This window comes from Benincasa hispida, chromosome 3, assembly GCF_027475165.1.
Source record: "Benincasa hispida cultivar pf3 chromosome 3, pf3_genome.v1.1, whole genome shotgun sequence".
Taxonomy (NCBI): domain Eukaryota; kingdom Viridiplantae; phylum Streptophyta; class Magnoliopsida; order Cucurbitales; family Cucurbitaceae; genus Benincasa; species Benincasa hispida.
In genome coordinates, this window is record NC_143480.1 from 67,560,078 (window position 1) to 67,573,665 (window position 13,588).

At 30.2% G+C, this 13,588-nt stretch overlaps 1 protein-coding gene across 1 annotated transcript; it reads right to left on the bottom strand.

The window, feature by feature from the left end:
- Positions 1–7,406: 7,406 nt before the first annotated feature.
- On the bottom strand, positions 7,407–11,512 carry LOC150037490 (putative protein S-acyltransferase 1). The gene is made up of 6 exons (XM_090311517.1): positions 10,787–11,512; positions 9,564–9,743; positions 9,172–9,477; positions 8,550–8,771; positions 7,869–8,330; positions 7,407–7,708 (listed from the first exon to the last, which is right to left on the bottom strand). Exons 1-5 carry the CDS (start codon positions 10,889–10,891, stop codon positions 7,914–7,916), a joined length of 1,230 nt encoding a protein of 409 aa, XP_090167643.1. The 5' UTR covers positions 10,892–11,512; the 3' UTR covers positions 7,407–7,708; positions 7,869–7,913.
- Between the last annotated feature and the right edge of the window lie 2,076 nt (positions 11,513–13,588).

Here is a 13,588-nt window from a genome sequence, read left to right on the forward strand (position 1 = left end):
AAAAAATAAAATCAACATGAAAAATATGAAAAATGAAAAATGAGATAAAATAAAATTTGAAATTGAAGATAAGATCAAATATGATAATTGAAAAAAAATATATATTTGATTTTTTTTTAAAAAAAAAAGATTTACATTCCATTTTTAAAATTCGAAAGTGTACGGAGATAATTTTGGAGAAAATTAAGATTCATGCTAAAAAATTTGCAAATGGCAGAATTGGTTATAATGTAACGGTATCTTAGGACTAAAGAAAATGGGAACATGTGTGAGAGTGTATTTGCTATAAATTTGATGAAATTTATGTTTTGCTTTTCTTCCTAATGGAATCTTTAAAACAAAAAATAATATGATTCAAGATTATATAAAAAAAAGACTAATTGATAAAAATAAGATATTTTTTTTTATATTCTACGTTTTAAACAAAATTATAATAAAGATATTCATAAAAACAATTTAAAAATGCATGATTTAATTATCACTAAATCCAAAACAAGATAATAATAGAAACCATTTAAAAATAAGATGATATGATGTTTTAAATTTCAAACCAAGATTTAAAAATGAGTTATGGTAGAAGATTCAAATATTTAAACTAACTATTAAATTTGATACAAAAAATCAAAACAATAATTAAACCGCGATATTTATGAAAAATTATCCATTTGAAAAAATAATGTTAGTTGGCCTTGAAAGTATATTGGATATATAGTTGGGTAATTAATGTTGAATTAATTACACTACAATTAAAAGAGACAATAAGGACATTTTAGAATTTCAAAAAGTTAGGACTCGTGTGGTCCTATGCATTTTGTTATAATTCAAAAGTACTTCATTTTTTGCTATTTTTCCAAATGATAGTATAGTTATGGCTATATACCTGATTATTCTTTATTGGATCTCATTGAATTACCCGTATTATTCCTAATCTTAGTGTTACTAAATTAAAATAAATGTGAAATTAAATTTCTGACGTCATAGTGATATTTGCACATTTTTTAGATTTTATGTCGACATGAGAGATACATTGATATTTTTATTATATCATTAAAAAATCCATGAAATATTAAAAGTAAGGTTAAAAAATTCTTTTGGTTCATAAACTTTCATGAAAGTAATAATTTAGTCCCTAAACTTTAACTGGTAACGATTTAGTCTCTATACTTTCAATTATGTAACAATTTAGTCCCTGAACTTTAGTATTAATAATTTAATCCTCGTACTTTTGAATTTGTAATAATTTAGTCCATAATGTAAAAAATTTATCAAAATTTGATGTCAAATTTTATTATTTTATGATGTAAACTTCTTTTTTTTAATAAAAAAAATATTGAATCTCTAATTAGTTTATCATTTTATTTACGCATGAAGTCTCATTAAATTTTAACATTAGTTTCTATAATAGGAACTAAATTATTACAAATTTAAAAGTATAAAGACTAAATTGTTACATAGTGAAGTTTAGGAACTAAATTGTTACAAAATTGAAAGTTCAGGGACTAAATTTTTACAAACCAAAGTTCAAGGATTAAATTGTTACTCTTACGAAAGTTTGGGAACTAAAAGTTAATTTTAACCTAAAAATAAACTTCGAAAGATCACTAATGTAAATATAAATAATAAACATGTCAACATGTTTAAAAATGCATAACATGTGTACTAAAGAAAAGAAGCTTAAAATATTTATTTATCAATTTAATTTTTTTTAATTTTTTGTTTTAAAAATATCCATTGACATTTTTATTGAATTGAAATCTCGACGTATCCATTGACATTTGATATTTTAAACATGTGTTTAAATTCTTATACTTGCAGTTTTTAATCCAATAGGTGCCTAAATTTTCAGTTTTATCTCTAATAGATCCTAGACTTATTTAATATATTTTTAAAATTTCATTAACCTACTTGACTCTATATTGAAATTTTAGATTTATAAGAAACATAAAACTAAATTTTAGATTTAATGTATTAGATCATTTATTATTATTATTATTTTAATATATTAAGGATTTTAAATCACTTGCCCCAAAAATTAAAAGTTAATTAGTGATGATAGATTTAATTATATATTATCTAACAAGGGACTATTATACAATTGTTAAAGTTTAGGGACAATGTTAGACACAAACTTAAAATTCTAGGAACTAACCATGTGATTTAACCTATCTACGAACTCAAAATACTTAAGTCCCATTTGGTAACCATTCTATTTTTTGATTTCTTCTTTTTTTTTTTTTTAGAAAAATCAAGTCTATAGACACTACTTCCACTACACGAAATATGCCCTTTCCCGATGGCAAAAATTGTCAAAAAAAAAAAAAAACATTGAGAAAGACTTTCTCGACGCCTTTTTCACCATCGACAAGGTCGTCAGAAAAGCCTTATCCCGACAAAAAAAAAAGCTAGTTTGTTGGGTAGAAAATATTTCGCGACAAAAAAATTGGGGAGGCTTTCTCCTGATGCCCATCATTTGGTGTCGGGTGAGAATTTCTAGCATCAGGAAAAGTGACTTCTCCCGATGCGCATATGGCAGCGTCGGGAGAAATGTCTTCTCCCAACGCCAAAAATTTGGTTTTTGGGGTCGGGAGAAATGGCCTCTTCCAACGTCAAATGATGGGCATCGAGAGAAACCAGAATTTTGTAGATAATATTCATCCTGATGCTAAAATCTTTACATTTTCGTCGGGAGATGCTACATTCCCCGACACTAACATATTTGGTCATCAGGAGTGGTTATCTTTCCTGACGATCTATGGGCATAGCGTCGGGAAAAGTCTCAAAAAAAATGTTGATATTGTTTTTCCCGACGACTTAAAATTTGGTGTCAGTAGAGGTTTTTTTTTTTCAAATTAAATTTTTATAATTTACTTTATATCAAACCTATTTAAATCTTAAAAATGTAGTCAAATAAACTAAAATCTTGAACATTCAATTAATTTTCTTCCATAATTAACATCCAAATAGCATTACAATTTAACTCAACATCCAAAACAAACTAATTAACTCAACATACAAAATAAATTAAACCGACTCAATCAACATACATAATAAACCAATTTAATCTAAATATGAAATTCAAAATAATAACATTTAAATCTAACATTTATCTATAATTGGTTTCAAGCTTATAAATGTGAAATTTAATTTTAATACTTGTCTCAAATTTCAACTTGATACTAAGAACTAAAGAAGATGAAACTTGAACTAATCTCAAGCTACTTTGTTCTTCATTCATCAACCAAAAACAAATCCCTAAAATTACTAAGCAAACCACTTCAAATTCAAAATAATAACATTTAAACCCATCCAAATCATTTTACATTTCTAAAATAAACAATCTAAACAAGTAGAGCACGGTTCAACGCAACACAAAATCGTATCCATAGTTGGAACTAAGTTGAGAAACACAAAATAAAAAACAAACAAAAAATCATAGAACAAGATATACCTCAAACCGATTCGAGAAAGAGAGAAGATTGGATGACAATGGTGGTTGTCGACGTCGGCTCCGGTTGGAGTAAACTACATTTATTTGGGTGTATGAAACTTAAAGTTACTCACACTCACCCAAGACAAAGCATCAAATTATCAAATACAAATATTTTGTAAGCCACAAATCAACTACTCCATGGTCATCTATTCAAAATACTAAATATACTATAGATGAGCACAAACCAAAAACTAGCTGATCACAAACCAAAGCTAAAACTAGCGCAACAGGTGGTTACACCCAAAACACTGATTACTTAGAAAAATAAAACAAGCTGGGCATAAACAAAAAACACTGATTACTTACAAAAATCCCTAGAAAATAGAAAGTGAAAGTGAAATACCTCCCCAGCCAAAAGCACTGTTAACTTAGAAAAATCGCTGACAATGGCTGGGGGTGGGTTTAGTGCAGCAGGTGGTTGGGGGTGGTTTCGCGCAGCAGGAAGCTTCTACAGGAGTTGGCGGCGTCGGCTCCGGTTGAGGTCGAGCAGCAGCGGCACAACAGATCGGACAGAGGCAGCCTCCACTCATAGCGTCAAGATAAGCGCTTTTTCGCAACGACCCAACAATAGCATCGGGAGAGATCTACAGTTCTTTTCCTTAAAAACTTTTTTTAAGGCCGACGGTCAAGGAAACGATGTTGGCAATACTTATTTCTACCGACGATATTGAAAACGTCGTCGAGAGAGCCTCTTTTTCCTGACGGTAAAAATACCGTCAGAAAAAATGTTTTTTTCCGATACTTTTTTAGCATTGGGAAAATTTTCGTTGGAAAAGTTTGAATTTCTTGGAGTATTCCACCTCTAAATTTCTTTCTTTGTTATCTACTTTTCATCAATGGTTTAAAAAATCAAACCAAAATTTGAGAACTAAAAAAAGTAATTTAAGTTATTTTTGTTTTTTAAATTTGACGAAGAATTCAACCATTGTATTTAAGAAAGAACATAAGAAATGTGATTATTATAGAATTAATTTTTAAAAATAAAAAAAATACCAAATAATTATCACACAGACTTGTTATTTCCTCTTATTATTTTTTATTTTTTATTTTTGTTTGTTAGGAAATAAAAAACTGTCTGAAAATGTGTATATATATATATTGACGCACGCGTTTTTCATGGTAACAAAGAAATAAAAGTCAAGAGGCTTTTTGTATTGCAATTTTGAGGGGTCCATAATAGATGAAAATCATAGTGTAGAAGATTGGTAGATTGATTGGAAAATTCTATTCATTTGCAAAAATAAGGGAGAATCTTCCTTGAGACAACACTAGTCTATTCATTTGTGTGATTAGTGTGAGATGCATAAAGATATATTGTACTTTTTTTTTTTTTTGTCAATCCATAGGACTCCACAATACGAGTATTTATTTAATCAACAATATCAACATACTCCCATGTGTAGAGTTCATGTGATACGAAAATCCTAGCAATTTAAAATTTAGGAACTCTTTAGTTGAATCCCTAATATCAAATTCTAAAACCCTCAAATCAGACGTCAATCCAAAGGGAATGATTAGATTTTGATTGTCTTCTGATTAAAAACCAAGAGATAAGGAGAACTAGTCATCTACTCAAGGTTTGAACACTTCACTACAAGTTGATCAATCTTACTTGAATGTTCAAAATATGCAATCTTAGATCAAGAATTGCAAAAGGTTGGTGATGATTTTTCATCAACACAAAAGAGAAATCATCGTTCCTAAAAATAAAAAACTAAAAAAATGTTTAAAACAACCTAAAGGCAAGATGTTAATAACCTCCCAAAGAAAACTCTAATGATACATCATAGTTGATGACAAAATTACAAAAATGCCCTTAGAAGTTCATAAAAAAAGGATTAAACTAAAAAAATACTTAAATTACATCAAAATTATTAAATAAAATATAAATAATTATTTGATGCCTTGGACGGTTCATGTCACTATGTAAATTTTTGGTGTTGGATAAATTTGTCTGTGAAGAAGGGTGGCATGTGGGGTAGGTGATTCGTGGTTCCTTTGGATCTCCTATCTATGATAGATATCAGATGAACACCCAAGAATGATTGGTCATTCTATTGAAAGCTCAATCCATTATTGAGGGTTTGACCATTACCTCTTCTTTTCGTTCCCCTCTCTAATGTCTTTATAGTTGGATATATGATTCTTGGAAGGTGATTAATTTGGATAACAATTACCCTTCTAACTTTACTGAGATGAAGCGTGCAGTTGAAGAGATTGTCTTCTTGGTAAAGGGTTTTGGTTTAGTCTCTTTCTCGTCTTAGAAATCTTATTGCTCGCTACATAGCTCGATTTGCTGGTTTTCTCTTTTGATTCTTTTGTCTCTTCTAATTTGGAAATTGAGAGAAAATGTTGGGTCTCTAGCTTTCCTAGCTAGGCTTAGGATGTAATTAACTAAGATCCTCATTGGTAACCATTTTGTTTTTAGTTTTTAGTTTTTTAATATTAAGCCTATCATTCTCGTTTCTTACAATAGTTTGCATCTAAGTACAATAATTGAATTTTTAGCCAAATTCCAAAAACAAAAAACAAGTTTTTAAAAGCTATTTTTTTAGTTTTCAAAATTTGGCTTCTTTTTTTAAATCATTGGTAAGAAGTAGATAACGGAAGAAATTTGGAAATGGAAGTAGTGTCTATAGGCTTAATTTTTTTAAAAAAAACTAAATGGTTATCAAACGGGCCTTAGTTTTTAAAACCCTATTTTTGCTTTTAGAATTTGGCTAAAAATTCAACTATCTAACATTTTACTTAAGAAAATGAAAATCAAGCTAAGAAATTAGGAAGAAATATGCTTAATTTTCAAAAACCAAAAATAAAAAATCAAATGGATAATTGCAAATAATTTGACTCAAAGTATTAACAGATATAACATTATGTAAAAAAATTTGCAAATATAACAAAAATTTAGATCAAACTCTCATAATCTATCCGTGATAAACCATGTTGCTAATAGGATCAACGATAGAGTTTATCACTAATAAAAGTCTATAAGCGATAGAGTCTAGATTATTTGCAATTTTTTTAAAATATTGCTATATGCTTAATTATTAGGCTTAAAATTGTTACCTATTATAATTTACTCAAAATCAAATGGTTTTCAAATGGGGCTTCATTTTTTTTTTTTTTCATTTTTTAAAATTAAGCTTATAATCAATACTATTTCTCCTTATATCTTTGTTTTCTTATCTACTTAAACTATTTTCAAAATGCAAGAAAAACTTTGAGAATTGAACACGATAATTTTTAAACTCCATTTGATAACTATCTAGTTTTTTAAAGTTATACCTATCTGCTCACAATTTCTTTAGTATGGTTTCCATCTTTTCCAAGAAAACATTTTATCACTTCATATCTAACTTCCAAAGTTATATATATACAGTTTTCAAAATTTAGGTTGGATTTTAAAAATACTCTAAAACGTAGACAATAAAATAGAGAAACCACAGTTTAATTTTCAAAAACCAAAAATCAAATGGTTATCAAACAAGATCTTAGACGTTCATATTTTTTTAAAAAAATTTGACTAAGAATTCAAATGTTTCTTGAGAAAGACAAAATCATAGTCAAGAAATTGTAAGAAAACAAACATAAATTTCAAAAACTAAAAACAAAATCATTCTCAAACAAACATGGATGGAATAGAATTGAAGCGACAATGTTTTGAACCTACCTGAGTCAACTACTTTGGTCCTCTATCACATATGTTGTGTAATTCTCACTCTCTTCAAGTATTCCAATTTAGTTAATAAACTTGGTAAAAACACATATTAGCTTTAATTTCAGTAATATATTCAACAAAAATGATAATAGAAAAGACATTAACTGACTCAGATTCTACACAATCAAAACACATCTGCCAAATGAAAAGAGGAGTTTAGAGTAGAAGAGAAAGTGAATGTCACACCAAAGGTATATGTTACATCACAATCAAAATATTTTCTTCAACATTGAGCTCAATTAACTATTATAAACAAGGTACAGGTTTTTTTTTTTTGGTTTTTTTGCAAAGTCTTGTGGCACTGAGTCAATTCATAATAGATTTAGGTGAACATAGATATGAAGAGGCAAATGGAGTTGATTCTACACATTACTTACAATCATTTCCTCATGAAATCCACTCCCAAATCCGTTTTAGACTTAATCGCTATTCAAAACAAGTCGACTTCAATGCTCAATCCGTCGTCTACTACCACTTCGGAGGAAATATCTCCACGAGACCTGAGAATAACGCATGTGTGCATCAGGAAACTTGAAATGAATTGATCTTATTTGCAGATAATGGCAGTGGATATGGCAAAAAAATGTATAGACCCAAATAACGGACACGACAAAGTTTTCATGATATGTCGAATTTTGCAGCAAAAGCAAGAAGCAATACCTTTGTCTCCAAAAATCTTGGTGGTGATGAGATCGAGTTATAGCACTACTGAGTTCTCTTATCATTCATATCGTTTAACATCGAATTTTGTAAGGCCCGTTCTTGCATAGAAGGGAATGCGTACGCAATATTTCGGTCTACAATGTCCTTTTTCTTTAAATCATCATCAATATCGGTGTAATCCAAATTTTGCAACATATTAGGAAGTTTCATGTTAGCATCCTTGGGAAACATCATGTCCATTTCTATGTCAAATTTATCCTTTGAGATGATGAAGCCTCTATTGGTTGAAGAAGCACTGTATTGTAGGCTGGCATCTTCATCTTCTGCCACCCATGCTCGGAAATCAATCATTGAGGGAGGAATCTTAGACCAGAAAACATCCTTGAGATTTCCCACAAGCCCTTTGGTAAAGGGGTTGGCCTTCTTATCATAGCGATAACGAAAATTTTCATACGTTGTCTGCAAAAGATTAACCGTCAAGATGCAATCAATAATAGTTCGTTAGGTACGCAGATGCTTTCAGAAATCACAGATACGAAGCTCTACCTGGTTGGTACACATTAGATAAATATGGTAAATACTGGTGTTATATGTAAAAATATAAAATATAAAGCTTTCAGAAATCACAGATAGAAAACGGTAAATACAGGTGTTATATGTAAAAATATAAAGCTCTACCTGGTTGGTACACATTAGATAAATATGGAAAACCGTCAGCCCCCCAACGAACCAGACAGATACGAAGCAGTATACAACAAGGACAACTGACAAGATATCATTTGAGATGACAGTCCATACGCTCCCAGTTTGTCGAACAATGGTAATCCACGAAAATGTGAAGACGTATATACACAAAATGGTAGATGTTGATATGAACATGATGAAAAATCGATAATTTCTCTGCAACGAAATGAAAATAAAGAAAATGTTATTTTCAATGCAAGAAAACATATTTAAACTAGCATGTTTAAGCTGCTGTTTGATGTGCTCTCACAAACAGTTGAAGAACTCCGTGTTTAAGTAGCAGAAAGTAGTCTTAGGATATAGAAAAACGATATCTGAATCAAACGGAAAATAACTAGCTTCAATCAGCAAGCCTTGTACAAATTTGAACTGCTACCTCAAATCATTGCAAACAGACATGTTGACATAAAATTTTAAAAGAATAAGTGAAGATTCAAGTGTTCATTCACATAACGAATGGTTGAGTAGATGGTTGATTATATGGATATCGTGCAATGATGCAGTTATTAATGCTTTTTGCCATAAAAGGGTCATCCCATACTTCAGGATAACTTACCAGCCCAATACACTGACCTACCCACGGGCAGTGGTGATCGAACTTCTGAACACAATTGTTGCAAATAGAGCAATGAGAAGCCCGTGGTGGACGATACAAAAGGCAAGTGTCACAAAACTTCACTTTCACCGAGTATCCATTGATCGTTATATCCTTTATTCGGGGTATTTTCAGATTAGGCGTCTTGTGATTGACCCACTCCATAGAAGGGGTGGTCATGTCTACTTCATCTGAGTCAGGTGGCCTCGAGTTTCTTGGAATGATCCCGGGATCTCTACCAGAAGTCAAGAAGAGAAAAAGAAAATCCTGCACAACCAACTTACTGATCAGGTTTAATCCATCAGTTGTTGAAAAGTTTAAATTAGACAAGGAAAAGTCAGCCTTTCACAAACCAAAAATGTAAGAACCAATCCTCCAATCAGTGCAGGGAAGTGAAAAGGTTGATTAGCACTACGGACTGCCACTAGCATTCGTATGCAGAATGTTATTGCAGGACCACCAATTAAAAAGGATGTTAAAAAGAGTGACGTCCCGTCTTGACCAAAAACTAATCTCCCACCACATAAGAATTTCTAGCAGACAAAAGAGTATGCATCAATACCAGAATCAGCACCGCCTTAAACAGCAAAAACTTATAAGATACTGGAATGAAGGATCCTTTCTATTAACAAGCATACATTCATAATGATAACTTCTTTCAATAACATTGGAAACTACCAAATTAAATAAATATCTACAAAGGATACGCGCTAAACAATGACTGCATTAGATTCAAAAAGTACAAGGGAAAATAGCACCAATTTGGGGGGTGGAATAGATAGACAGATAATGACTGCATATATGATAAATTATCTCACCCAATCATAGTAAATAGATTATTTAATATAACAAAGGTTCAATCAGTTGAATCCATAGAATTGAGGATATCCCATGATTACCAAGGGAGACCCCTACAACAGATATGCATTAAACTTGGATTCATAAACTAAAAGGACCAAGTAGCTTATTAAAGAATTAAGAAAAAAAAAAAGGTAGAGAGATAATGAATGCATCTATTACCCTGCGCAAGGTAAATTACAGAGAACAAATATTTTTAAATAACAAAAGTTCAAACTATTGAATTCAATGAATTGAGGATAAATCATGATGATCAAGGAAGATCTTCATAACTGATACTAACACCAAATTAAGATGAAAAAAGAAAAGGAAAGAAAGAGAGATAATGGATGCAGCTATTACCTCACCATGTAGCTAACTAGAGGAAATAGGATGATTACTATATCAAAAGATAAAGAAAAAGAAAAGGTTCACCAAGGGGGATCCTTAAAACCCAATGGCTGCATTATATTCAAAAGCTAAAAGGGAAAATAATCTCACCCAGGTAGCTAACTATAGTAAACAAATTATCAAATATAAGAAAAGTGCAAAAGAATTTAACAGTGATTAAGGGAGATCTAAATAACATTACAGATTAAACCCAATGGCTGCATTGGATTAAAAAACAAATGGGTATAACATATTAACAAAGAAACCAGAGAACAGAGAAATTCATAAGAGAAAAATTCTCAAACAGTTGAAAGGCATGTGAATACAAGAGGAACAGAGAGAAACTTACATTGTTTCCTTTCCAAACATGGTAGAGCCTCCTTTCAGCTGGTTTTTGAGGAGCAATATGAATGGCATTAGAGGGAGAACCATCCCAGCCCGGTTCTTCGTTCATTTCTAAAGGAAATTATTTCGTTTGTTTGATGTAAAACACAAAATCTCAGGGTGTTCGTGATAATGATACACAGACACCCACATTAAACAGACAATTTTTTATTTTTTTATTTTTGCCCCAAATGCTTTCAATTTTCCTCTTCAAATCTATGAAAGAACGACATGGGTTTTCAATTTCCAACAAAAATCGTTCAAAATCAAATCAACCCCAGAAAATTTTCAAACCCAGATCGATCTTACAATGGAAAAACAAAAACAAAAACAAAATTCCCCCTTCTCGTCCTCCTTTCTCTGTCCCTAGGTCTGAAGTTTTTTGTGTTGTTCTTCCCTTTTCTCTCTCTCTAACCAACTCGGTGGCTGAGATTCTCTAACAATTCCCTAGTTATTGCGAGGTTTCCGCCGCGAAACCTCTCATGACAGGGAGAGAAGGGAAGAGAGAGAGATAAGGGAAGAGAGAGAGAGAGAGGTGTAGAATAATAGTTTTGTTGAAGGTAAAAAGCAGAGGGCAATTGGTTTTGATGCTTCGCCGTGCAGCGTTTTCCGTTGGGATTTGGATGGATCGTGCTTGCATTTGTTGCATTACCCGCGCAAAACCATTTCTTCTATAATATATACATATTTTAGTTACATTGCAACTTTTTATATATATATTTAAATTGGTTCCCACCTCTCGTGAAAAATTTTATTTTAAATCCTATAAGGTTTAAATCCTATTTTAGTCCTCAATTTTAAGTTTTATTCTATTTTGATACTTTTATAAACGTTTTTTTTGCTCTTAAAATTTTAACGATAAAATTGTATCTAGCACGGATTGAATAAGATGAAGTGAAATAAAATGTTGACAACCAACGCACCAAAATAATGAACAGCCAAAATTTTGAATGCACTTTTGTTTTACCATCTAATTCAAAATTGAAATCCTAGAATTTTTTAGCATTGACTTATTTATTTGGTAGTTTAGTCATCCAAAAATACAAATCATCTCACTATTATGTTTAAGAGTCGACAACATCTTAATAGCAAGGACCAAAAGCACTCTTTAAAAACTTAAGGACTAGAATGAATGCTTCTTATAGTTTAGGAACTAAAATAGAACCGGATTTAAAGTTCAAAAATTAAAATAAGATTTAAATTGAAAATAAATATGCAACTTCAATTCATTGGTTGCTATGAGAGTAATATTGGAGAATTATGTGGGGTCTCAATAAGTAAATAATAAATTAATTTATAATTTAATGACTTGTCAAATTATGATGAAATATACCTCATTGAATGATTATTTCAATAGTTATTAATTTTTGAAGTTGTCATCAAGGATAACACACTAAAATAGAATCGAACCAAAAAGTTAATTTTTATTAAAGCCTTGGACGTTAGATTTAAAATTATAAGGAAACCATCAATTTCGGTTAGATTCCGTTATATATATATATATATATATATTTAGTAGAATATTAGCAGGTTAATTCAATTTGGTTTGATATATATCTAAAATCAAAATTTTATAATCGTTTCAGTTTGGTTACCAAACCGAACTCTGAACATCCCTAGATCCTAATGATTGCGTTACAGTTAAATTTATTTGAACTATAAAAAATTTAAGCCTTTGAGTTTTGAAGTATTTGCTAAGTTATAAATTTAATACATAAGCTTGGGCGATTGAATTTATTAACTTTAAATTTTCAAGTTCACATAAATTCGAATACATGTGAATTAGATATTTGAACTAAAACATTTTAGTCTATCGTATAATGTATTAACCAATTAAACTATACCCAAATTCTTTTAGTTCAACAATATATAGGTTAAAAATTGAAAGTTATAATATCTCAACTGCTTTTTTTTTTATTTCTTTTTGTATCGAAGTTGTAATATCTCGCTTGTTGTCCTGCTATTGTCCCTAGTTGTGGGGTTTTGGTTTCTTTTCTTTAGTTTTTTTCCGGGTGATTTTGGCTTTATTTTGATATTGTTGTCATGTCTTTGCTTGTACTTTGTTGCTTTGATACCTTAATCCCAGGATGTGGGTTCCCCTTGTCGTTGTATAATAATATCACCTATTCTAAAAAAGAAAATGTAATATCTCAAAGAGTTGAGTTATAGTTAGGTATTCAAGTTAATGATTTTTGAAAATCCATGTCATTAACACTAATAATAGAACTTAATGCCTATACGTCAAGTTTATTAGATAAGTATCATTGATGTAGAACAAAAAATAGAAGTTTGGAGTCAGCTAGAGAACTAGATCAACTAAACCAGTTCATCCATTTATCATTTTCACACATTTTAATGTGTTTGATGGGATAAATAAAGTCCGTCGGATAATTATTTCGTTTTCTATTTTTGGTTTTTGAAAATTAATCATATTTTCTGTTTATTTCTCGATTCGCATCTTTCTTGATTACAATAATTAAATTTTTAGCCAAATTCTAAAAACAAAAACAAATTTTTAAGGCCTCATTTAATAGTCATTTAGTTTTTAGTTTTTTATTTTTGAAAATTAAATCTATTGACATTACTTCTACCTCTAAATTTTTTCCTATATTATCTACTTACCAATGGTTTAAAAAACCAAGCCAAATTTTAGATCTGTTTGGTAAATATTTCATTTTTTGTTTTTGGTTTCTAAAAATTAAGTCCATTTTTTAATGGATAAATTTTTAGCCAAACTATAAAAACAAAACAAGTTTTTAAAAGCTAT

Excerpts from the sequence above, each read along its gene's own strand:
- LOC150037490 (XM_090311517.1), bottom strand. The coding sequence starts at position 10,891 with ATGAACGAAGAACCGGGCTGGGATGGTTCTCCCTCTAATGCCATTCAT. Across the intron at positions 9,744-10,786 it reads ATGTTTGGAAAGGAAACAAT|AAATTCTTATGTGGTGGGAG; the intron begins GTAAGTTTCTCT and ends TTTGTCTGCTAG. Across the intron at positions 8,772-9,171 it reads TAGGTCAGTGTATTGGGCTG|AGAAATTATCGATTTTTCAT; the intron begins GTAAGTTATCCT and ends ATTTCGTTGCAG.